At 47.1% G+C, this 24134-nt stretch overlaps 1 protein-coding gene across 4 annotated transcripts in view; it reads right to left on the reverse strand.

Annotated features, from left to right (window-relative positions):
* Positions 1 to 24134, reverse strand: part of LOC144764006 (uncharacterized) — a 149331-nt gene that overhangs the window by 70191 nt on the left and 55006 nt on the right. For all 4 annotated transcript variants that reach the window (XM_078650133.1, XM_078650132.1, XM_078650131.1 and 1 more), the window contains 3 exons: positions 11407 to 11547; positions 7032 to 7187; positions 3862 to 4008 (listed from right to left, as the gene is read on the reverse strand). In XM_078650133.1, coding sequence (XP_078506259.1) covers positions 3862 to 4008; positions 7032 to 7187; positions 11407 to 11547 — 444 coding nt within the window. The remainder of the gene's footprint in view (positions 1 to 3861; positions 4009 to 7031; positions 7188 to 11406; positions 11548 to 24134) is intronic.

A 24134-nucleotide genomic window follows, 5' to 3' on the forward strand; every position in this document is an offset into this window, starting at 1 on the left:
ACCATGCTATCCTCCCCACTGTGACACCCCAGGCCCTGGCTGCATGTCTCTGGCCCCATTAGAATTGGAGCTGTAGCATTTATTTCCATGTGAAATGGGTCCAAAAGATGAGCAGGCCAGCCAGGGTTCCTTTTCCATTGTGAAGTTGATCCAAATATCAGAGTTAACAGCAAAGTGAAAACTATGTGTTTACAGTGGACAGTTCTCTGATGTATGATGGTTTCCAACAAGTTAGATAAGAGGTCCTCATGGCTTTCGTTATTTGTTCATGACCAGCATTTCAAATATGTTTGTACTATGTTGGCCCTACTAAGATCCAGTGGAGGCGATTTGGGAGTAAAAGCCAGAGAGTGATCCTGAACCACTATATCTCAATCGTGGAGGAAGAAGTACAAGAAATAATAGTGGGAATGAGGACCGCCATTGAGCAATATTTTGATGCTTGTGGCTTTCTAACTCTCCACCCACTTTTGAAGGGAGCAGGCTAGTGTGGTGAAATGGCTTAGTGCAATCTTAAAATGACTTTAGAATTGTCGAGCATAATAAATCTATTAAACAATAAGGATTGTTTATTACACTGGTTGTGTATTTTGGGACATTTTTTAGTCCAGATCTGCTACCAGGTCACTAACATTTGTACCATGCTCAAGCTGAAAACTTGGAAGACGCAAGGCATGAGCTTAGTGTCATGCCTGTCACCATTATGGTTGTACTACGCCAACAGTAGTGCTGGCCTCAACCTCACCCCTACGTTTCCGCACAGCTCGGAATTCCATCTAAAAGAAACCATGGCCTCTTATTTACAGAACAGATTCCAGTGTCCCCACAGTTGAGCAGACAAGGCAATCCCTGGCAAGAGCTGACAAACACACCCAACCCCTTCCTTGCAGGAATGGCTGCAAGGCTTGGGAACAAAATGTGGCATAACAGGGTAGAACGCTACACCATGCATAAGGTGCTCTGAGCTCATGTATACTTGTGTACTGTGGACGACCATTTCCACACCTTTAGGACTTTTCCACATTACTGTGTCCTCCTGTCCAGTGTCCTCATGTAATTATCCCAAAACACATCATATTTGCCCTATTGATCCTGTGCCCCTATTGCCTGTGCCCTCATGACAGTGTGCTCAGGTCACAGCCCTGGTCACATCATCTGTGCCCCTCTATGATTGTACCTGCACATTATCCTCTTGTCAGTGGAAAAGCCCCAAATGCTGTGCCAGGTTCTCAACATGCTTGCTTGTCTGCCATTAAAGCAGTCAGTGTGCCAGAGTATGAGATTCAAATTGGGCCTATCTTCATGCCCCTAAGTCAACCCTGATGCCAAAAACATGAATTGATTTACTAATAATGAATGATAAAAACGTTAAAGCAATGCATTCAGCGATTTAGTTCCTGTCTTATTTCACATTGTTTACTTAATCTTGCATTCCCCAAGCGATAGCTATTTAATAATGTTATTGTGTATCTGTATTTTTTTCAGTGCATCCTTTGGGCCTTGCCCAGTGTTTATGAGGGCCTTTGATTGTGAACACCGGCACTAAGGCTGAAGCCAAAGAAAGTGCATGTCAGTGGGTTGGCCTCTCTGCAGAGCATACAGAGCAATGAATATGTATTCCATTTGTAATTAAAATTCTGTGGAAAAGATTGTGAAGGGGTGCACAGATGTCAAAATATTTTCAAGGCAAAAGTGAAAGAAAATAAAGTATTTACCTTTGAAGGAATGTAGTGTATGTTTGGGGGCAGTGAATTGAGAGAAATGCGAAGAAGTTCATTCAGGGAAGAATGGGAAGAGGGTGCCGAAGAGGAAAGAGAGGTGGTTAAAGATGTGCAGATGGACAAGGAAAAGAGGATACATATCTAACATAAAGCCCCATAATCAAAGGCCAAAACTACTTCCACAGGCCTTAATGCTATTTAATTTACACTTGCAACTTCAGAATTGAAACAGTTCCAATGTTTATTATTTATAATAAATGTTTGACAAGGCCAATCATACTGACAGATTTAGGTGTATGTCAGTTGTTGTGTCATTTATCTGGAAACAATTACATCTCAGAGGAAAATCAAAATACTGGTCAGGTGGTACATTATGGGAATCACAAAAATGTATACGATATGTTTTTTTAACTTTTTTCATCCCTCTTAAAGACCTGTCTGCACATATTTCTATTTAACTGTTTGCAGCCAGCAGCTGTGGGTGTTCCTGATGCCTGGTTAGAGCATTTTTCCAAAGTTAATGCTGCATGCAGTGCATGACACTGAGTAAACATACATTTTAAAAGGTTCAGTTTGCTACGCTGTACAAGTCACACATTGCAGAAACTGTTAAACATATTAATGCAGTAAGATATGGGGCAGTTTTTAATGTGTTTAAAATTTAAAGACTATGCGTTCCCACTGCTTTATAGTGCATTGCTTTATCAATACATTCATTTGCTGTAAAATGCACCATTTGCCAATATTTTTTTCATTTTTTATTTTTTTGGGGAGAGGGACCCACCCTGGATCCGAGGTTTGTCCATTAAACTTGTTTCTGTCACTCGCTATATAAAAGTCATGCCCAATGGTATGCCTCACCACTTTTAAATATCACCAGCCTCCCCTGATCAACGCATCTCTCCTCTAGCATGAATTAACCTTGCACATCAAATTTGGAACCGTTGCACTCAGAATGTGCGCTTCTCTCAATGGAACTGATGCTTTGCTGCAGTTGCGTGAAGAAATCCGGCGCAACACCCCAACTGCGTAGGGACCATTAACGCATCTCGTGCTTCGAAAAGGATTGAAGTAATTTTGCTCAGTGGGCCCTGCGTGGGTCCTATCTGCACTCTATCCCAGGCAGCATGAACTCTCGACTTTGACGCAGTGCGAGGTGACGAATTAACTATTTGAGCACTATTTGCTTCTAAGCGTTATTTTTGCATATAACCTTTAAAAATTCATATCTTGACTTCTACTCATTGGATTTTAGTTTTTTTTCTTCTTTTAGTAATAAAAGTATTTTCTATTTTTCTAACCTGATGTTGAGTCTTTTTGTGGTGTTTTTATGTTGAACCTTTTTGTGGTGTTTTCACTGTGTTACTGTGTGCACAAATACTTTACACATTGCCTCCTAAGTTAAGACTGTGCACTCTGTGCTAAGTTTCCACTGGATGAACACAAGTTGATTTTTACTGTGTATCCAACTTACCCTGACTAGAACTGTGGTTCCTGCTCGGACAGGGTGGATACACTGCCAACCAGAAGACCAGGGGCAGATTCAAGCCCCTTACGTCACTTTTACTCTGCTGTTGCGTCACTTTTGTGATGCAATGGCGACCTACAAAATACGGCAAATTTACTACATGACGCATGTAGGGAGATGCATCATGTTGTAAAGCTCTGAGTGACATTAAACCTGTGTCAGGTATAATGTATGCAGAGTAGGCACCCCCACGCAGGAAAGCCTTGTATAAGTGATGCAGTGAAATCTACAAGATTTCACGGTGTGACTTTTAGGACGCCACTGTGTCAAAACCTTACGCCTGCTTGAAGCAGGCGTAAGGAGTGAGGCAGTGTATTGGAAATAGGCCACAACACGCTTTGCTTGAGACACAACTCCAACAATGCATGACTTTTCCACCAACAGATGCGTCCGAATTTCGGACGCATCTGTCAATCCTTACATCGTAGTGTGCTGTATTGTAAATACGGGGCATCTATGGTGGCGTAAGGGTTTTTCACTCAGGTGCATGGAAACTGACGAATCTATACAGTGCGTCAGTTTCTTGTAAATCTGCCCAATTTCTAAAAATTGTCATAACACTGTAACTTTTACCCTGAACCAGTCTCACATTGAAGTGCGAAGTATCCTCACCTGTCTCTGTGCACGCCATACTGCAATTTCCATGGCAACAGCACCGCTGTGTCCCTGGGCACTGTTTGTCACTGCTGCATTCTGCAGGAGCAGGAGGAGAAAACAGACAGCTGGACCCGTTGAAGGCTGGACAGAATCCACGTTTATCTGAAACGGAATTCATCAGAATGGAATTAGATTCTGCTATTGCTGCTTTTTTCAGTTAATAATAAAGGATTGGAAAATAGATATGTAGATATAGGAACATGTGATTCCACCTTTTTTTCTTATTAAAATTGCAACTATTAGCCAATTTTAATTTGAAATCTAAGGTAAACCTGTATCATTCTCTTCAAATCTTGTCTTACGCTATGCAAGAGTTATTTCACCCATTCCCCTTTGTTCTGCGGTTTGCTGTTTCCTATTCAAGACCCAATTATTCTCTTCTTTTTGGCTATACTAGTGGTACTATGTTGAAGTGCTACAGCTCCCAATATTTCCCTACTTTTAACACTTTAACAATTATTTGTAGGGCAGCATTTGCACTACGGATATCAGAATGCATGCAGCGGGAGAACCCTTCCCCCATTGGCCAATGAAGCACGTTAGCCCTTTTGGGATAATCCACACCATCAGTACTGGGGAGCGTGTTAGATTCTACACTCCTACTCTTGAACTCCTGGTAGAGACTTACAAACCAGAACATGAGATGTTACCAACCAACCATGGTTGTATTTGTAAGCTCCCAAACTGGAATAGAGCAAACAACTCAGGTGTCCTTCAGCCAAATGAAGGACGAAGATATTGTGTTCTGTCTGCCGAAGCTGTCTTCACCTCAACTCATTCCTTGGGCATGAAAGCCTTGGTTACCTGTGTTAATATAGCAGGTGATCAGGCAGATGTGTAAAAAGATGTCTCAGCTCTCCTTGGTAACAGGACTCAGGTGCAAAAATTAAGAAGCATATGTACAAGGAAGTGGCGGAGTGAGGCGTTAGCCGTCATGGCTTAACGCCTCACTCCGCCACTTCAGAAACTCAAGGCTGCACCATATTTACAAGGATATGGTGCAGCCTTGCGTTTCCCCCTGCGCTGATATTACACTTATCAGCCTAGCTCCAGCGCAGGCACCCTTGCACCATAGTGCAAGGGTGTCTGCGTGCAGGGTACAGATAGCTTCTGTAAGGAAGGTCACCCTACCTGTACAGAAACAATCTTTAAATTCCATTTTTTCACTTCTATGTGTGCTGCTTAATGCAGCACACATGGAAGTCACAAAAGGACCTTCCTGTACATAAACAATCCAAGCCTTATTGCGTTTTACCATGTGTGTTGCATAAGGTAGCACACACGGACAAAGCAAAAACGAGGAGAAATAAAGCATGTCTCCTCATTTCGCCAAGCTAAGACCAGGTTTTCCCTGGTCTTTTTCGGCACTGCCTCCTATTTACACCTCCCTTGTAAATATGGGGCAGTGTCAGAATCAATGGGTGTTGCGGTGGAACATACCACCCACTGCCCACCCCTTTAATGCTAAGCATAGCATGAAACGGGGCGTTATTTACAAGGCAGCGTTAAGCCGCGTTAAGTGGCTTTACGCTGCCTTGTAAAAAAGGGGAGGCGCTTATCACCACCACAACGTCACTAAAAGTGACGTTGTGATGACAATAGGGGCTTGTACATATGCCCCTAAGTCTTATAAAGCAGTTCCCCCCAACTTCGAAGATAAGGCAAGATGGAGAAAATACATATCAAACAATCTACGATAAATGATGCACTTCATTCAAAAGTTGAGTGTCAACTCATCAACCATTGAGGCATATTAACAACGGAGCGACGGAGAGCGGCGTCAGCCTTCCTGGCTTAACGCTGCACTCTTCGGAAAGACAAGATTGCCCCTTATTTACAACAATATGGGTCAGTCCTGTGTTTCCCCCTGCTCTGACACTAAACACAGCAGCTTGGCGCCACTGCAGGCACCGTTGCACCATAGTGCAAGGGCGTCTGTGTTGAGGGGAAGATTGTTTATGTGCAGGAAAGGAAGCCTTCCTGCACTGTAGGGACAGTGACCAAGACTCCATACAACCTCTGACAGTCCATAATTTATAAAAATGTAACAACAGAAAAGGACAGGTAAATACAGGGACATGCGGATAAAGTCTGCATGTTATGCCTCATTTCAGGGCCTCCCCCGTTAATGTCAAATGCCCAAGTACGGGATATTTCCGGATGTGATAACCTGAACTTTCCTCTTTGGGACTCCCGTCCTCGCAGCCTAGGGGCTCTGCAGGGCCGACTCTAGGGCGGTGCGATGGGTGCCGCCGCACCGGGCGCTGACATGGGGTGGGCCGCCAAGCAGCAGATGCCACGTTCCTTGTCCCAGCAATTTTCAAGCATCAATAAAAATGTCATGATAACTCCGGTGATTAATGTTCTTGCTGGAGAGACACCAGAGCTTTGTCTGGTAGAGGAAGTTTTGACTCATCATAGGGCAGAGGGTTAATATGCCTGCTGCAAAGAACCTGCCCCATTCAGATCACAAAGTGCATACACTATAATTAGGTCAATGGGTTATCACTTTTGTCAGACATCTCATTTTGTTACTAGCAGTTTGAAAGTTAAAATCCTATTATAGAGTTGTGAGCTATTAACTGTCTTCAATGAGCTGCATGCAAACTGCAAGGAATATATTATAGCTACATGTATTTTTGCACAGTCTTATCCTAATATTGCAAAAAGTATTAATTTGAATAAAAATGCATTCTTATTATTAAAGAATACCTCTAACAACTGTGTTACATGTTACATTCTGAATTTGCGCTTTTCCAGACAAGGGCTCTTAAACTTTACTTAAAACCAGTATGGATGACATGAGCCTCTGTCTTATATACCATTTCCTATACACTGATTTATACTTGTATAATCATTTCTGCAATGTTTGTGATGTAAAGCTTTAGGACACCGTAAACTGGTATAAATGAATATAAGAGACAGTGGTTATGGAGACTTGGGGGGCATTGTCAAATGGTGGTAGCGAGGGAATCCGTGGCGAGGGGGTCATTGAGCGGGGGCCGCCAACAAACATCGTAGAACAGGGCGCCACCAGTTCCAAAGCCGGCCCAAAGGCTCGGCTCAGGATCACCCCGGCGACAGCGCGTGCTCGCGTGGGTTCCATAGCTGGCACTGCCCAGTACCTTGCAAGGGCTCCTTGCACTGCAGCTGGCAGCCATATTCACAGCACTTCTCCTCTCCCGGGCACTGCTGGTCTGTGGAGCACGCATTCGTGGGTGGGCTGTGGAAGTCAGCACACGTCGGGTAGGTGGGAGGCAGTGGGCACGATCCCTTCTTCTCTGCAGATTAAAAAGCAGAGAACATTTTTTTAGAATAGGGTGAGGGATTCAAGAGGAAAGTAATGAAGACTTAAGCAACCACAGCATGGAAACATATTTTACAAATTGCCATTTAATATTTTTAGTGTGTTGTGCAAAAATCAGTTCAGATGCAAAGAGTAGGAGAAACAGAAGTTACTTTTGGAAAATCATTCCCTAACCCTTATTTTTATTTTTATTTTGTAGATTTATATAGCGCAAACTTGGCGAGAAGGTATTGCAGTGCTTTACATGAGCACAATCTTTGAATGTCCCTCTGGATTTAAAGCACAACAGCATCACTTCAAACTTCTGTATTTTCCAGAAAAGACATTTCCAAATTTAGTTCAAATATTATTTGGTCTCTCGCTTTGATCTTACATGTAGTAATATAATGTTTTCAATAACTAACAAATTCCAGTTTCTTGGAACAGCCCCTCATGCTGCTGTTGTGATAACAGACCAGTGGAGGATGGTAAGCTTAGGAGGGAGGAGCGGGACAAACACGCACACATACAAACTCACACCCATGCATTCACACACCCGCGTACATACACGCGTCCATTCACAACACTCATTACCAAATATTCAAACATACACGCACGCATCCACCAAACAATATTCTTTAAAAATATCACACTTACCTGCAGGTCTGCCTCAGAGGTCCCAGGAGGGTTTGGACTGCGGCCTTTCCTCATTGGTTGACCTAAGTTGGAAGACAGCAGTCCAACAGCCAGATTCATCATAGTAAAATCGGCTCGCAAAGGGCCAGATTCTGAGAATCTGGCCCTTTGCGAGTGCTATTTTTGCATTTGGGATTCATCATCCCAAATGCAAAAATCACAAATCTAGAACTGCATTTAAGGAATCTCAATTTGCGAATCCTTAAATGCAATTAATAAACCATTTGAAAATTGCGAATTCGCAATCTGGGGCCGCTATTAACCGCGAAGTATAACTACGTGGTAAATAGCGAAAACTTAGAAAAATGCACTTTAGTGCATTTTTCTAAGTTGTACGTTACACACACACACACACATGTCCTTTGGACATGTGTGTGCGCAACATCAGTGTACATTATCATTTCAGGGGTGCTACAGGGTGTCCTTTGGACACCCTGGCACCCTTGAAATCGCTTCCTTATTTGCGATTCGCAAATTGCGAATCGTAAATAAGGAATGACTCCCCTAAAGGCCCATAGGAATGAATGGGAATGCCATTCCTTATTTGCGATTCGCAATTTGCGAATCGCAAATAAGGAAGCAGTAGAAATCACAAAAAATATTGCAATTCCTACATGAATCCCGTTTTGCGAGTCTTTAATAGCGATTCCTTAATAATCGCTATTAAGGACTCGCAAAACATGACAATGATGAATCTGGGGGCTAAACTCATCATAGTGTGGGATGGGGTCAGTGATATTGCTGACCCCACCACAACTGTGACTAAGTATCATGGATTGGCACTCGGCCCTGGACACTTCAGGGCATAAACTGGAAGCTCCCAGGTCCAAGTCAATGAGGGACTCTACCCCACGCCACCAAGAAGGAGGGCCTCAGGAACCGTTACTGAGCTGAGCAGGTCACGCCCACAGGAGCTGCGACATCCTCAGCCCAGCAAGGTTCAGCTCAGGCAGCCGTGAGCCTGTACATTTAGTGCATGTTTAACTCCTGGCTGCCTGACCTGAAAACGAAGCGTGTCTGTCAGGCTGACCTTTGTTCAGCCAGATCAACACTCTTCATGAGGGGCAAAAGGTCAGGGGACGTTGCCCCTCAGCCCCTATCAATCAATCAATTTAGTTACTTGTAAAGCGCGACTACTCACCTGTAAGGGTCTCAAGGCACTGGGGGGGGGGGGGAAATGCTGATCCATTGAAGGCACTGTGGTTCAGTCGAAGAGCCAGGTCTTGAGGTCCTTCCTGGAGAGAGGCAGTGAGGGTGCTTGGCAGGGTGTTCAACGTCTTTGCTGTGAGGTAGGGGAAGGATCTTTCTATAGCAGTGGTCTTGCAGATACAGGGGACAGTGGTCAGGACCAGTTGGGCAGAGCGAAGGTCTCTGGTCGGTGCGTGGAATACAAGGCGGTTGTTGGGGTACACAGGTCCCACGTCATGTAGGGCTTTGTAGGCATGTGTGAGGAGCTTGAAGGAGATTCTTTAGTTGACTGTGAACCAGTGGAGTTCTTTCAGGTGACCAGTGATGTGGCTGCTGCAGGGGAAATTGAGGATACGTCTGGCTGTGCGTTCTGAATGTTCTGAAGTTGCTTGAGGAGTTTCTGGGTGATGTTGGCGTAGAGGGCGTTGTCGTAGTCGAGTCTGCTGCTGAGGAGTGCGTGGGTAATCATCTTTCTGGACTCTGCAGAGATCCACTTGAAGATCTGTTGGAGCAGGTATAGTCTATGGAATCAAGGTGATGAGACAGCACGGATCAGGCGGTTCATGGTGAGCGAGGAGTCCAGGATGATGCAGAGGTTTCGTGCATGGTCTGTGGGTTGTGGGGGCAAGATCTGTGGGCCACCAGGAGTCATATCAGGCAAAGGGAGTGGAGCATAGGATGAGGACTTTGGTCTTCTCTGAGTTGTGCTTGAGGCAGCTGTCCTTCATCCAGGTGGCGACGGCGTTCATCCCATTGTGGAAGTTGGTGACTGTGGGTTCATTAGTGAGAGAGAGTATCAGCTGGGCGTTTTCTGTAATAACATGTTTTGAAACTAAAGATTAATCTAGAGAAGTATTCTATTAATTTAAGTCATCTATTAGAAGTAAGTGGCTATTTATCTGACCGCTGCCAAATAGGACATAAAATCAGTTATTTACCAGGCAATTTTCAAAATAGTACATAATCACTGGTGTTTAGCCAGCCACAACCTAAATAGGAGAGATGATGTACATTTTGACCGGAGGATGGATACACAGTGAGGGAGGGGCTGGATGTATCAATAGTAAGAATAGCGATTACCTAACTGACATTGTCTGCGAATCGCAATTAGGTAATCACTATTCCTAATGTATGAAACTCATAGAATTTCATTTAGGGAGTCCTAGTGGGCCGCAAATTGACCTACTTCATGAATATTAATAAAATCACACGGATGGCGGCCAGCATTTCTGTGATTGCTTTTAAATAAAGTGATCACTTTTTTTTAATGTCGCCCATTCCTCAGATTGAAATAAACAAGTTGGATCAGGAACACCAGGAGACCTGGTGAGGGGGGAAGACTAAGATGGGGTGAGGGGGGAAGGAGGACCTGGTGTCTCAGAGGACTAGTGAAAACAAGGTCAATGGGGCCAGCACAAAAAACACGATGCATTGGGACCAAACAAAGTTGTACTGGAACTAAGACCAGGACTACATGGGCCAGAACAACCAAGAGAAGGAGGACTAGGAACAGATAAACCAAGGCAGCAGGAAAGGGATGGCTGAGGATCAGAATTAGCATGAGGGGGTGAAAAGGCCCAGTACCCAGTCGGTGAAACATGAGACCCAAGGTACAAAGGCCTAGTTGCAGTAGTACATGGGAATGATGATCAGAAAGACCAAGAAGTACTGAGTACGCACGTTGTAAAGGTAGCTGCAGACCTAGCTAGGAGCAGGAGGACTAGGGCCAGGAGGATCACAACCATTGGAGAGCACTACACAGATCATGTGCTGGAGGGCACTAGCCAGTAGTACCAGGAAACCTGGATAAGTAAGATAGGGACTAAATATGGTCAGGTGGACCAGGAACAAAATAACCAGGAAACAGAGGACCTGAACAAGGACAACCTGGATCAGGAGAGCCAAGATCAATGGCTGCAGTACCACTAGGACTAAAAAGACAAGGAAAATATAATTCTAGTTATTGTGTCGCCCCTTGCACGGGGCAAGGGCGATGTAAAATCATAATAAATATGCCTCCTTGTTTATAACATTTGGGGATACACTCAAGCAGTTTCTACTATAATATATTATCAGACACAAGAAAACAGGAAAGGTTCACTTAGAGTTACTCTGGATGCATCGCCTGCTAAATTGTGTCCTTTAAGTGGAATGATTATCACAGTCTACAATTATTTATGTGTTTTATTACATTTTCATTCAGTTTGGTTCTTGTAGAGCAGGCCAGTAGTCCTTGTTTTATGCTCAGTATTATAGCTAATAATTTGTAAACAGCCTGATTAAGTCTTACTTCATACTGTGACCTTCTTCTGAATTACCACAGCACCTACCTATCACAGGGTCCTCACAGGGTAAAACGCAGTGCGAGTCACAGCAGCGCTCGTATCCATGGCAGTCGGTGTCGTCCTCACATGTGCTCCACCACAGTTTTTTACAAAGTGCATCCTTTTTGGGACATCCAAATGTTGTTGCTGTAACATAGTAAAATAAATCACAATATAACAAAATACTTGGCTCATTTTTATTGCCTCACTTAGTGTAGGAATAAAAGATTAGTTGTTTAAACAGAAACACTTCCAAGTAGACATGAAAAACAGATGGAGTCAAATATACACATTTCAGAGTCTTTCAGTGAGATCTCCCGAACAATTCACCCACAGGTTAATGTGGAGACAGTCACCATGCAAATACTCCTTGGATCTGTTTGGCCCTCTAGTGCTACCTGTGAGGCCTTGCATACCTCAACCTTGTTGTGATGATGGCTGAGACTGAATGTGTTGTTGGAAAAGTGTGTGGCGGTAGGATGCTCTATAGTTGCAGGCTTGGTCATGCATGAGGTTCTAGGTGCTGCTCTTAATTGTGAAGTTTGACATTTTATGGAAGGAGTGTGAGTTGCAGAAAGGCACAATCTTCTGTGCCGTCATCCGGTGCATTAATACGACCTCCACCTGGTACTACTAGGGTAGCTGTCTATTAATTTATGTATGCAACTTATAAAGCGCGCAAGTCCAATAATACACCAGTGCACATCCAAAAAAGTCACTTTTATCCCTTGTGCCATTTAGCACTGTCTTATCACTCAATGTTCTTTATCAGAAGCGACTTCCAATAGCCATATGGTGTTGGTAATTCAATCTTTATTTCTCAATCGACAATGATCCACAGCCGACGCGCGTTTCGCCCCGTTCGGGTTTTCTCAAGGCTCTTGACTTGCGTATTGCACACAGTTCCTTTTTATATATGTCGCTGGTGTGTCCAAAACACCGATATTACCTAGATAGCCGTGTCACTATTCTGTAGTTGTCAATCTTATTGCAACAACGAGGTGTAGTATGTAGGTCTTCCACCCAGTAACGATGTTATGGAACCATGATACGTTCCATTTATCCTTAAAATCAACAGAGGTCTATTCTAAACGCCATCCCTGCAATAAAGCGCGCAAATACCCCGGGGTGTCTCGGTGCTGCAGACTAGTCAGAGGAAGGCGGGTACGGATGGCCAGTGGTTAAAGAGCCAGGTTTTTAGTTGTTTACGAAAAGGAAATAACGCAGTAGAAGCCATCCAAGAGACCATTGAGTTCACCAAGTTTGCCTTCAGGTAGGTGGGCTAGGGCTTCCTACTGGACCAAGCCATAGGTTGGGCTAAGATAGGCAGAGGCAATATAACCAGCAGAGGCTGAGAACTCTGGGGTGGTTATGACAATTCTAGAGGTAGATAGGAGGGGGCTGCTGGCCTGTTCAGCAGATGCAGCAGCCACAGTTGGTCTTAAAATGAGAGTGAGCGGACACTTTAAGGCAACGGTGAAGGCGCTTAGACAGCCATGTTAGATAATGTTTACTATTTTCATAGAAATATGAGACCAAATTACGACTACCATCTGGTACATAGTGGTGGATGGGATGTAATAATAGCCCAGAGGACCTATCTAAGGATTGAATCGTATGATCATTCAGACTTCAGGAGCGTTGCATGAATCGGGAGCAGTAGCTTATCTATGCCAGATGCGAGGTGATCCTAACGAGGCTCTTTGTAAAAAGGAAAAGATTAAGGGGCAGATTTACTTGGTTTTGATGCAACACAACACGGCTGCCAAAGTTGCTGCACTGCATCACGTCAAACAATGGGAGAAAAACAGCAGCATATCTGCTAAGAGATCTGCTGTTTTTCTCTTCCTCAGTACCGGTGCACTTGAGATTAGAGATGATGTGGCCTAACGCCCAGAGCGGTTGTCATCAAACCTGAGGAACCTGGTTTGAGTATCGGCATGTACGCTCCACATCTTGTGACTCTGGGCAAATCACTTAATCTCTCTGGGCCTCATTTATGAGGCTGTGCGTCACTTTTACGCTGCTGGTGCGTCACTTTTTGTGACGCACCAGTGGTGTAAAAATTGCGCCTTGTTGAGCCATATTTACAAAGTGATGCATCTAGGTAGATGCGTCACTTTGTAAACCCCTGCGCCACATTATACCTACGCCAGGTATAATGTATGCAAGAGGGGCGTTTTGATGCAAGAAAGGGTCGTAGAAGTGACGCAGTAAAATCTATGAGATTTCATTGCGCCACTTCTAGGACACAAATGCGTCAATTTCTTACGCCTGCCTCACAGCAGGCGTAAGACTGACGCAGGCCCTTTCACATGGGGCTTGCCCCATGTGAAAGGATACATTGCTGGAGTTTCGTCACTTTTGTGACACACTCCAACAATGCGTCACTTTTGCGCCATACGGATACGTCAGAAATACGGACGTATCTGTACCTCCTTGCGCAATGATGCGTCATACTGTAAATATGATGCATCATTGGTGTCGCAAGGAGGGCGCAGTGAAAAGTGACGCATTGCTGTTTTCACGCAGCGATGCGTCACTTTTCATAAATGAGGTCCTCTGTGTCTAACAAAAGAATGAATATGTCCGTCTGTAATCGAGCTGGTGCTTGTGTAAAGCGCTCTGATAGTTGAGGGGTGAGCTTGCACTACAAAAAACTCCCACACCCCAAAATAAGAAAATTGACAAGAGGCAAACCACAGACTCTTGCATAACAGTTATGGGTGCGTGCGTTCCATCAAGCATAGGTTTGGTTCTGGAAGTAAACCCGTCCAGTAAAAAAGAAATATGCTTTAATAGCTTTCATACTTTGCATGTTCATTGTACAGTGCAGCACACTTACAAGGGTGGAATAATGTGGAGAATTCTAAAATTGCTGCACAGTTACTGCTGCCTCAAGAAAGTGTACCTTTTTGGCACAAAGCCCTTCCTATGACTGTTAATGGATAGGAAGGTATGTCAAAACCCATTGGTGGTTGATTGGGAATACCCATGTACCACTTATGGAACACCCCTAGATGCAAAGTAGCACAGAGTGCTAATGATACATTACTTTAGGCAGCTTTTCAATGCAAATCATGATATGTGTTGACAAGTAAATCCCATCACAGCACAAGTTGCTATCACTTTCCACTAAAATCTGGACCCATGTCTTATGTGGAAATAATGTGCAGTGAACCCTTGGTATTGAAAAGTGTAGATTATGCATTGACACTGGTTAGGCTTCACTATGTAATATCTTCTTGTGTGCCCCAAGTAGGACCGTTGGATTCCCACTAGTAAATTTAACATTATTCATTTAACTCCTGCAACACAATAAAGTTGCTGTCAATAAGAAAACATACTAGTGACACTCATCACTTGCAGGTCGAGTCCAGAGGAAACGAGTGGGAGGTAAGGTGATGGGGGTCCCGTGACCAGGCTCCGACAGACAGCTGAATTGAACCCGGCCCGTGGGGCCCGGGTTCAAAGTTGTCCTGGCTGTCCCTGCTACTGAAGGCAGGAGGTTGCTGGTTTTGCTGCTGGTGAGGAAAGGGATGAAAAATCTTGACAAACGGGCCACTGAGGCAGCAGGATGACGATGTTGTGTGAATGTCTTGAGGTGCAGTGTCGCATATAGCAGCAAACACAAATTTTAGATACTTCAACATCCTTGAGTCTGAGGGAAAACATTAGCTACTTGAAACATGCTGGAGGTCAGGACTACTTTTCCCACAATGCACTAGACCATTTAATTTCGGGAAATTATTCTGCAGGCCTGATTGCCAGTGATTCATTGGTTTCAGTAGTGTGCTTTATATATGGGCTGCAGGGGACACGTATCTCTACTCCAAGGGCATTCTGAAGATGTCGTTGGCTTGCAGAGGGGTCCACCTTTCTTTTTGAACCAGTCTATGGTCCGAGATGAGTCACAGTTGTGCAGATGCAGAGTGGTTTCCACAGGTGCAGATTATCACACCTTTGCTTTATGTAGGTCCTGATGTCACAGACTCAGGTCTCCTCATTGTCCTTGGTTGCAATTCAGGCAGATCTGAGGTTCGAGTGCCAGGGCTGCCCCTTAAATCCTAGAGGGTGTGGGTGCCAGTAGCCAATCGGCTACTAGCCCCAGTGGCTAATACGTTCCTGAGGTGACTACATTCTGGGGGTGTGCCATCCTTTCTACCCTAAACCCGCTATTCTGCTACTTTTAAAAATGACAGCACCCATCCTGAGCTGTACAGACCATGCGCCAACCGTAGGGGTGTGGCAAGCCTTTTGTGGGTGTATGCCTCCTGACTAACCGATTTTCCCACCTGCCCTGGAGCAAATGTGTCTGAGGGCAGGTGGTTGGCTGTTTCCTCCTTTGGGAAAAAGCCAGGTTGCAGAGGCAGTGAGAGCCTTAAAGCTGGCTCCTTGATGTGCCACTTCACTAGACATCCTCTCAGGGCAGGAGGTGACATCTCCCGACAAGGCAGGCTTTTGTTTCTGACTCCTTTTAGTGTCACACCTCTTGGTAGGGGGGCAGATTCCTGTCTTGGTGGCAGCAGCTGTAAACTGTCAGCCTGGGTACAGGAAAGGTGTGCAACCAGGTAGGCAACATCAGATCCGAAATGGGGAACATGTCGGATTTGATGAAACATTTTGTTTGATACCAAACATGGCACTTTTCAGTGAGACCATAATGGAGCAGGCAGCCTTGGGGGGACCTGGGTGACAGCCCATTGTTATCCTATGGTCCCCTGAACACTTAAGTATCCCTTATTAGAAAAACAGCTATTATAGTGACATAGAAACTTGTGTTTATATGTACATTTGGCACTGCTCCTGCAGTCTGTAATGTCAGGCCTGCCTTTGCTTTACTTGGTTACCAGGCACAGGGGAAGTCCAGAACACCTGAACCAGGGGCAGTCAGTGTATAATCCTAACAAAGGTTGAAGAAGCAATTAACATCAAAATACAGTACTCATAAAAAATTACAAATTACAAACAGAACAGGTAATAAATCAATAACTGAGCAACAAAGAAAGAAAAACGAGAAAAATGGAGGAAGTGAAGAGAGACCCACATACAAAAATAATTCTGAAAAAATATGACAAATGTATTACATTTTATAAACACTAAAACAATTGAGACAATGAAGCTCAATACAATGTGCTGGTACAAAAACAGTGTATATTACAGACCAGACAAGTGGCAAACGAAAAAATAAACATCACAAGGAGGAAACAACATAGAACAAAATAATGTGTCCTTCATTAACAGCGACGGCGTTTCGACCTCAGTAGAATTACACGGTCATCATGAGGACTGGGAAGTCAATTGAGCGTCCAAAATTATATTTTGAATAACAATCCAACCCTGTATTGCTTGCATGAGTTGGAATAGAGTTCCAAAATTTACATTAAAATAAAAGATGGGCGGGCGTGATGTTAGACGGTCAAGGATATATAGAACATTTCCAAGCTGGCTAAATCAATCCATATGATGTAGCAGATCATGCCAGGCAGCAGGTGAACAAATCACTGATGTGCTTCAACGCTGCAATGGGCTCCTCGTGCTCCTCTCCATAAGCGAACTGCTTCCTCGTTCTTCCTAGTCAATAATACAAAACTTGGGACTCTCCTTTACGTGGGACAGTCTGGATGGCACAAAGAGTGCTGCCGGCCCTGGTGACCGCTCTAACTCCCATGCCCTGCGTTCCACTGGTACCACTTACCAGGAACGTATAAGGGGGTAAAGTCCTTGCCAATTGGGGTTACAAATTTACATACATCATACTTCAGGGAGAGTACACTGGGGCCTGGACGGCAGCCTCTAATGCATCTTCAAAGTCATGAACAGCAGCATTGGAGAAAAATGTGTGGGGAGACGATACAAAAAGGACACTGAAGAAATATAAAATCCATATCATATAATATTGGCCTAATGTATCCAATATATATTAGCATACCGTCTTTAGAAAGCCCCCCCCCCTTGTGAATATACTCAAATTGTGTATACATTAAGAATCAGGCCTTTTCTGAAGAAACACCATGTTGGTTTCATTTCCCCGTACCTCTTGCTCTTGCTAGGAAAACATGTGACCTGCTACTGTGTAGAGAGCGAGCCTGAAAGGTCGGACTGGGCTATGAATGGACCACTGCGCCTACGGCCTGGTCACCCCCACGCTCCTGTGCCTGCTGCCGCAGCCCCAGCCTCCCGAGGGCCGCCGAGCCCACACCAGCTTTTCCCCCCGCCCCAGCCCGTGGCCCCGCCCCCCCGACAGCCGATTGGCTCGTGCTCCCGCCTCCCCGCAGACCCTCCCGGCCGGCTCCCTTCTTATGACGTCCCCAGAGCGACCGCGCAGCGGACGCGCGCAGGGGGAGCACCGAATGAGCGCCGAAGGTGCGCCAAAGGTAAGCCCGTCTGCGCCCGTCCGCGCCTGGCCCGCCAGCGCCAGGACCCCTGGCCCCCGCAGACCCCAGCCCACCCGCCGGACGTACGACGCCGCCACCCTCAACGCACTCAACGCCGGCCGAACCCCTGGATGCTACCGAGCCACCCCGAGACGCACCCACGGACCCTTCATCTGCCAGGCCTGCAAGTTCTCCTGCACCCGGACCTGCACTGCACCAGCACCCACCAAGCCGAACTCCAGCAGCACCCACCTGAAGTGCATCCTGCTCAACACCCGCTCCGTCCACAGACACGCCGTCGAGCTCTGGAACCTGCTCGACACCACAGCCCCAGACGTCGCCTTCCTCACGGAAACCTGGATGAACGCCTCCTCAGCGCCCGACATCGCCATCGCCATCCCGGACGGCTACAAGATCATCCGGAGAGACCGCGTCAACCAGACAGGGGGAGGCATCGCCATCATTCACAGGAACACCATCCGCATCACGACCAACACCGACGACACCATTGCACCCGCCGAACACCTGCACTTCCAGATCCACGTCAACCCCAAGACCACCCTCAGAGGCACCCTCATCTACAGACCCCCGGGACCACGCACACAATTCAGCGAGGACATCGCCGACTTCATCAGCCCGCTCGCCCTCCCCTCAGCCGACTACATCCTCCTCGGGGACCTCAACTTCCACCTGGAGAACAACGACGACCGCAACACCACCACCCTGCTGGAAAACCTCGCAAACCTGGGACTCAAGCAGCTGGTGACCACCCCCACCCACCTCGCCGGACACACACTCGACGCCGTCTTCTCATCCAGCAAAGACATCGCCTTCAGCCACGCCACAGGACTCCACTGGACGGACCACAGCTGCGTCCACTTCACCTTCAGAAGAACGACGACCCACCACCACCAGCAACAGGTTGCCCGAAGAAGCTGGAACAAGATCACAGCCGACCAGCTCGCCGCTTCCCTGAGTCAGCACCCTCCCGCCAGCTCAGCGAACCCCAGCCAGGCCGCCGACAACCTCACGAAGTGGATCAGCAACTGCGCGGACGAACTCGCCCCTCTGAGGACCCCGCCCAGCAGACCCGGCAGCAAGAAAGCCCCATGGTTCACCGACGAACTCAAGAGCTCCAAGAAGAACTGCCGAGCCCTCGAGAAAGTCTGGAGAAGGGAACCAACACCGGACAACATGACCACCCTCAAGCTTGCCACCCGGAAGCACCACCAACTGATCCGCGCCACCAAGAAAACTGCATTCAAGGACCGACTGGACAACAACGCACACAACTACAAGGAACTCTTCAACATCGTGAAAGAGCTCTCCAACCCCAACGCCGGAAACAACGACATCACCCCATCGCAAGACCTCTGCAACTCCCTCGCCTCCTACTTCCACAACAAGATCGCGGACATACACAACAGCTTCAGCATTCAACCATCGCACACAACGAGCGCAGCAACGCCGCCCACCACCACCCTCCGCGCCTGGATTCCGATCAGCACCGATGACACCGTCCGCATGATGAACTCCATCCACTCCAGATCTCCGACCGACCCCTGCCCTCACCACGTCTTCAACAAGGCCGACGCTGTCATCGCACCCCACCTGCGGGACATCGTCAACACCTCCTTCGACACCGCCACCTTCCCGGAGAGCTGGAAGCACGCCGAACTCAGCGCTCTACTAAAGAAACCAACAGCGGACCCCACCGAACTCAAGAACTACCGCCCCATCTCGCTCCTCCCGTTTCCAGCCAAAGTCATCGAGAAGACCGTCAACAAACAGCTGGCCGCCTTCCTCGAGACGAATGGATCCCTCGACCCCTCACAGTCTGGCTTCCGAGCCAACCACAGCACCGAGACCGCCCTCATCGCTGCCACCGATGACCTCCGAGCCCTGATGGACAACGGAGAAACAGCGGCCCTCATCCTCCTAGACCTCTCCGCGGCATTCGACACTGTCTGCCACCGCACCCTAGTGCAGCGCCTCAGCAACGTCGGAATTCAGGAGAAGGCACTGGAATGGATTGTCTCCTTCCTCGACGGAAGAACACAGAGAGTCCGTCTACCACCGTACAAGTCAGAGGCCACCGAAGTCATCTGCGGCGTCCCTCAAGGATCCTCGCTGAGCCCCACCCTCTTCAACGTCTACATGAGCCCCCTCGCGCCCATCGCACGCCAACACAACCTGAACATCATCTCCTACGCCGATGACACCCAGCTGATCCTCTCACTGACCAACGACCCCGCCGCTTCCAGAGCCAACCTTCACGAAGGGATGAAAGATGTAGCCGAGTGGATGACGACCAGCCGCCTGAAACTGAACTCAGACAAGACGGAAGTCCTCATCCTGGGCTCCTCGCCCTCCGCCTGGGACGACTCCTGGTGGCCCCCCGCCCTGGGCACCGCACCCACACCGACAGACCACGCACGCAACCTGGGCTTCATCCTGGACTCCTCCCTCTCTATGACCAGACAAGTCAACGCCGTCTCCTCGTCATGCTTCAACATCCTGCGCATGCTACGGAAGATCTTCCGGTGGATCCCCACCGAGACCAGGAAGACGGTCACCCAGGCCCTCGTCACCAGCCGACTGGACTACGGCAACGCCCTCTACGCCGGAACCACCGCCAAGCTCCAGAAGAGACTCCAGCGGATCCAGAACGCCTCAGCCAGACTCATCCTCGACATCCCCCGACGCAGCCACATCTCCGGACATCTGAGAGACCTGCACTGGCTCCCCGTCAACAAGAGAATCACCTTCCGTCCCCTCACCCACGCACACAAAGCCCTACACGATCAAGGCCCGAGCTACCTCAACAACCGCATCAACTTCTACGCTCCCAAACGCCTCCTCCGATCAGCCAGTCACGCCTTCGCCGCCGTCCCCCGCATCCGAAGAACGACAACAGGAGGAAGGTCCTTCTCCCACCTGGCCGCCAAGACCTGGAACTCCCTCCCTCCCGACCTGCGCCTGACCCAAGACCACCTCTCCTTCAGGAAGAAGCTCAAGACCTGGCTGTTCGAGCAGTAGCAGCACCCCCCCTCCCAAGCGCCTTGAGACCCTCCGGGTAAGTAGTGCGCTCTATAAATGTCCTTGATTGATTGAATGATTGATTGACTATTGATTCTAACTTGGAAAACTCAAGGTTACATCTGCCTTTCGTGTGGGATGAGCACATTCTTGCAGACGCCGTGCCTGTACTCCCGTGCCTGAGAACGAAAGGGAGTCATCCTTCCTGACGTGCCCAGTAATGAATAGCTAAGCTTTGAACTAATCATGTGTGCCATATATGGTTCCTTCCTGGAGCGAGGGGGGCCAAAGTGGTGTTCTTCCTTTTCAAGTGATTATTCGTGTTGAACTGAAAGTATATAATGACCTGCTTGAATATGAACCGGCAGTCTTCTTGTCACACTGGGTGTGGATGGGGAGGCTCCTCTGCGTAGAGTCCATTTAGAATAAATGATTGGAACTTCTTCACCTCCAACTGACTGATTATTTGGTAATTAGTATTGGGGCTATTGGAGGGTATGGCTCTATTAGACTTATTTTTTCTAGTACTACAACACTTTACTTCACTTGGAGTAGAATGAGTGGAATTGCGACACCTCCAATTTTCATCGAGATGCAGGTCTGACTTATGCTTCAGATCAAACCTGTCCCTCCCATCACTTGAGGGTGATGTCATTAGTTAACATCAAAGCTGGAGGGCCCAGTAAAGCCTCTGCCTAAAAAAATATTTTCAGGCTTGATACAGAGAAAAATTATGGTTTTCAATACAACTTTTCAGCGGACCCCCTGCTCCCACCAGAGATTTAAAACACTATACATTCCAAAGCTTAATTCTACACAGTCTTTAGGTTGACATTGGAAAATAAAACATTACTGTAATGACTTGAATTAAATGATCAAAGTGGTACTTACAATGTGACTGTCTGTGTTTCTAATGTAGTATGTTTGTGGCCAGGGGACAATACTGTACACATGAACTGTTTTGTTCCAAGGTTCCTGGTCCCTTAGTAAACAGATCATAATCTAGCTATAATATAAATACTTCCATGACAGTGACCACATACAATGTAGGTACACTGTGCCGCCGATGGATTGCACATTACAGCCTCACTGCAGTTATCATACACTTCTAAACAATGATTGAATTCTCATCAAGGCCTACATGACAGCTGTGCAAAAACAGGGAACTATTACTATATTACCATATATCCCCCACCATGTACTTTGCTTTAAAGCGTGCCTTGGCCCAAAATAGACATGATAATTACATTTTTGATGCATTAACTAAGCTTGTTGCAATATTGATGCAAAAATGGGGTGCCTTTAACCTCAGCGGCGAAAACATTTTCCCTAAAAACATCTCCCTCTTCATGTGCGTTTCAGAAGCTCCCCAGACTCCTTTCTTGCCTTATTTCACTGACCTGCTACACTCCCCCTTCACTAGCATAACTCATACTTTCAAAAGCATTGGACCTAGTTTAATGATTGGTCTCAAAAGTGTGTTTGGATTCATCCTTTTGTTCTTCAGTTCATAATTCTCAAGTTTGTTTGTTGCATTTCCAACAATTCTGCAGGTTGTTGGCTGAACTGTTCTCACCTTTCTTCTAGTAAAGAGATGAAACCAGTTAGAACAGCAATACGAATTGAGGCCTTCCTACTGAGAAGAGAAGCAGTTCTGTGAAGCCACGCCCTTCTATTTTGGAACCACATGCTATTGGCCATTAGTGAACAGGGAACTCGCTCATTGGACGAATTGAAAGGTCCACAAATATGACCAATATCCTGGTCCATGAGCTGTTTGCTTGGTATTCATTAGTCTCCGCTGCCTACTGCCCATCTCAACAGGAAGGAACAACTTGGGCCAAGCCAGTCCCATTGCACTGCAGGTGGCCATCCTGAGGGATGCAGGGTATGAAGGGCCATTAATGCCACCAAGCCCCGAGGCACCCACAGGAAAAGCCTCAGCTCTAGCCAGACTCAAGCACAAGGCATCTCTTCTTTGATGGATATTGATGCGCTTCCTCTAGACCATCAACAGGGGGAGCTGTGTTACTCAACCCAGCTGCAACCGCCTCACCGGGCATTGCAGCCTCCACTGGGCCACAAAGGGTTAAACCTTTCTCCATGGCTTTGAACCCTGAGTGACCTCTGAGTTCTGTGGAAAGTTTATGTCAACATCGCCAGCCGAGAGAACTCAAATGTAACCTATTGCATCACCATGCAAAGAAGGAGCTGCTCATGCAAGTTTGGCTATCACACAAAGGACAGTTTTTGAATTGGGACAGTTTGCACCTTTGTACCTTCCTTCATTTGGTTCCTTCTCCTTTTTTGCACCCAGGCGCCATATTTAGAAATTGAATGATTTGTCTAGTTTACTTTCATTTATCATTGCCCATATAGTATTTGCACATAATCATGAATATTTGAAGTTTGAACAATCATTGGGATTGGAGGAGAACATGGCGCCCGCGTGTTGAGCGGTAGCGCGCACCCTCTCCAGTAGTCCCCGTCCTCGCCCCCCGCAATGCTGCCTCTTTGACTACTAGCGCGGGGATTCGGTGTCGGAACGTGGGGAGAATCTACGCTTACCTACCTAGCACTGAAGAGTGCTTGATGGTCCCTGGATGTGCCTTTTAACAGTGGTGCAGGCTTCGGCTCCGGTTCTCTCTCCTGGTCTCTCACGGCCGCAGCGCTGGGAGCTCGCAGCCGTGGAGCTGAGGCGGGGCCGCAGTGCGGCTGCCCGCGGTCTCCCGCGAGGAAGCGCCGGCAGAGTCAGCACAAGCGGGATCGGCCTGATTCAAGGCAAGACGGCTGTCGGTGCACCGGGTATAGGCGTCTTCTTCACTCCTGCAGCCATACCTTCAGACGTTTTCGCTGCTGCTGAGCTCCAGGCTGACAGGGGGTGTGCAGCTGCCGGGGTTGGAGCCATAGAAGAGGAATGTGACGGAGGTACTGCAGAGCCCACAAGCAGTAACAAGGGGGACAGACGCTGGTCCGGCTCAGCGGCTGTGGCAGGAGAAGAGAAAAGCAAAAGCCCGAAACTGCCAAGCGGGAAGAAACAAGCTAAGCAAGCTAAACAAGCTAAGGGCAAGCACAAACGAGGTAGGGGCAGACGAGATAAGAACAGCTACTCTTCCCAAGTTCCATCAATCGAAGGTGTCAGTGAGACCCATAAGGGGGTTCCCGTAAGGGGTGCAGATAGCAGGGCTGAGTCAGTTGAGGCAGTTGAAGAGGGGAGTTTAAGAAAGGGAGCAGGCTCTAAAAAAAACCCACAGAGAAATAAGGTCACCGCGCATTACTCCTTCTCTGCGCTCTTTTTTCAAAGTACTGCCTCAGGTG

This window comes from Lissotriton helveticus, chromosome 6 (genome assembly GCF_964261635.1).
Source record: "Lissotriton helveticus chromosome 6, aLisHel1.1, whole genome shotgun sequence".
Taxonomy (NCBI): domain Eukaryota; kingdom Metazoa; phylum Chordata; class Amphibia; order Caudata; family Salamandridae; genus Lissotriton; species Lissotriton helveticus.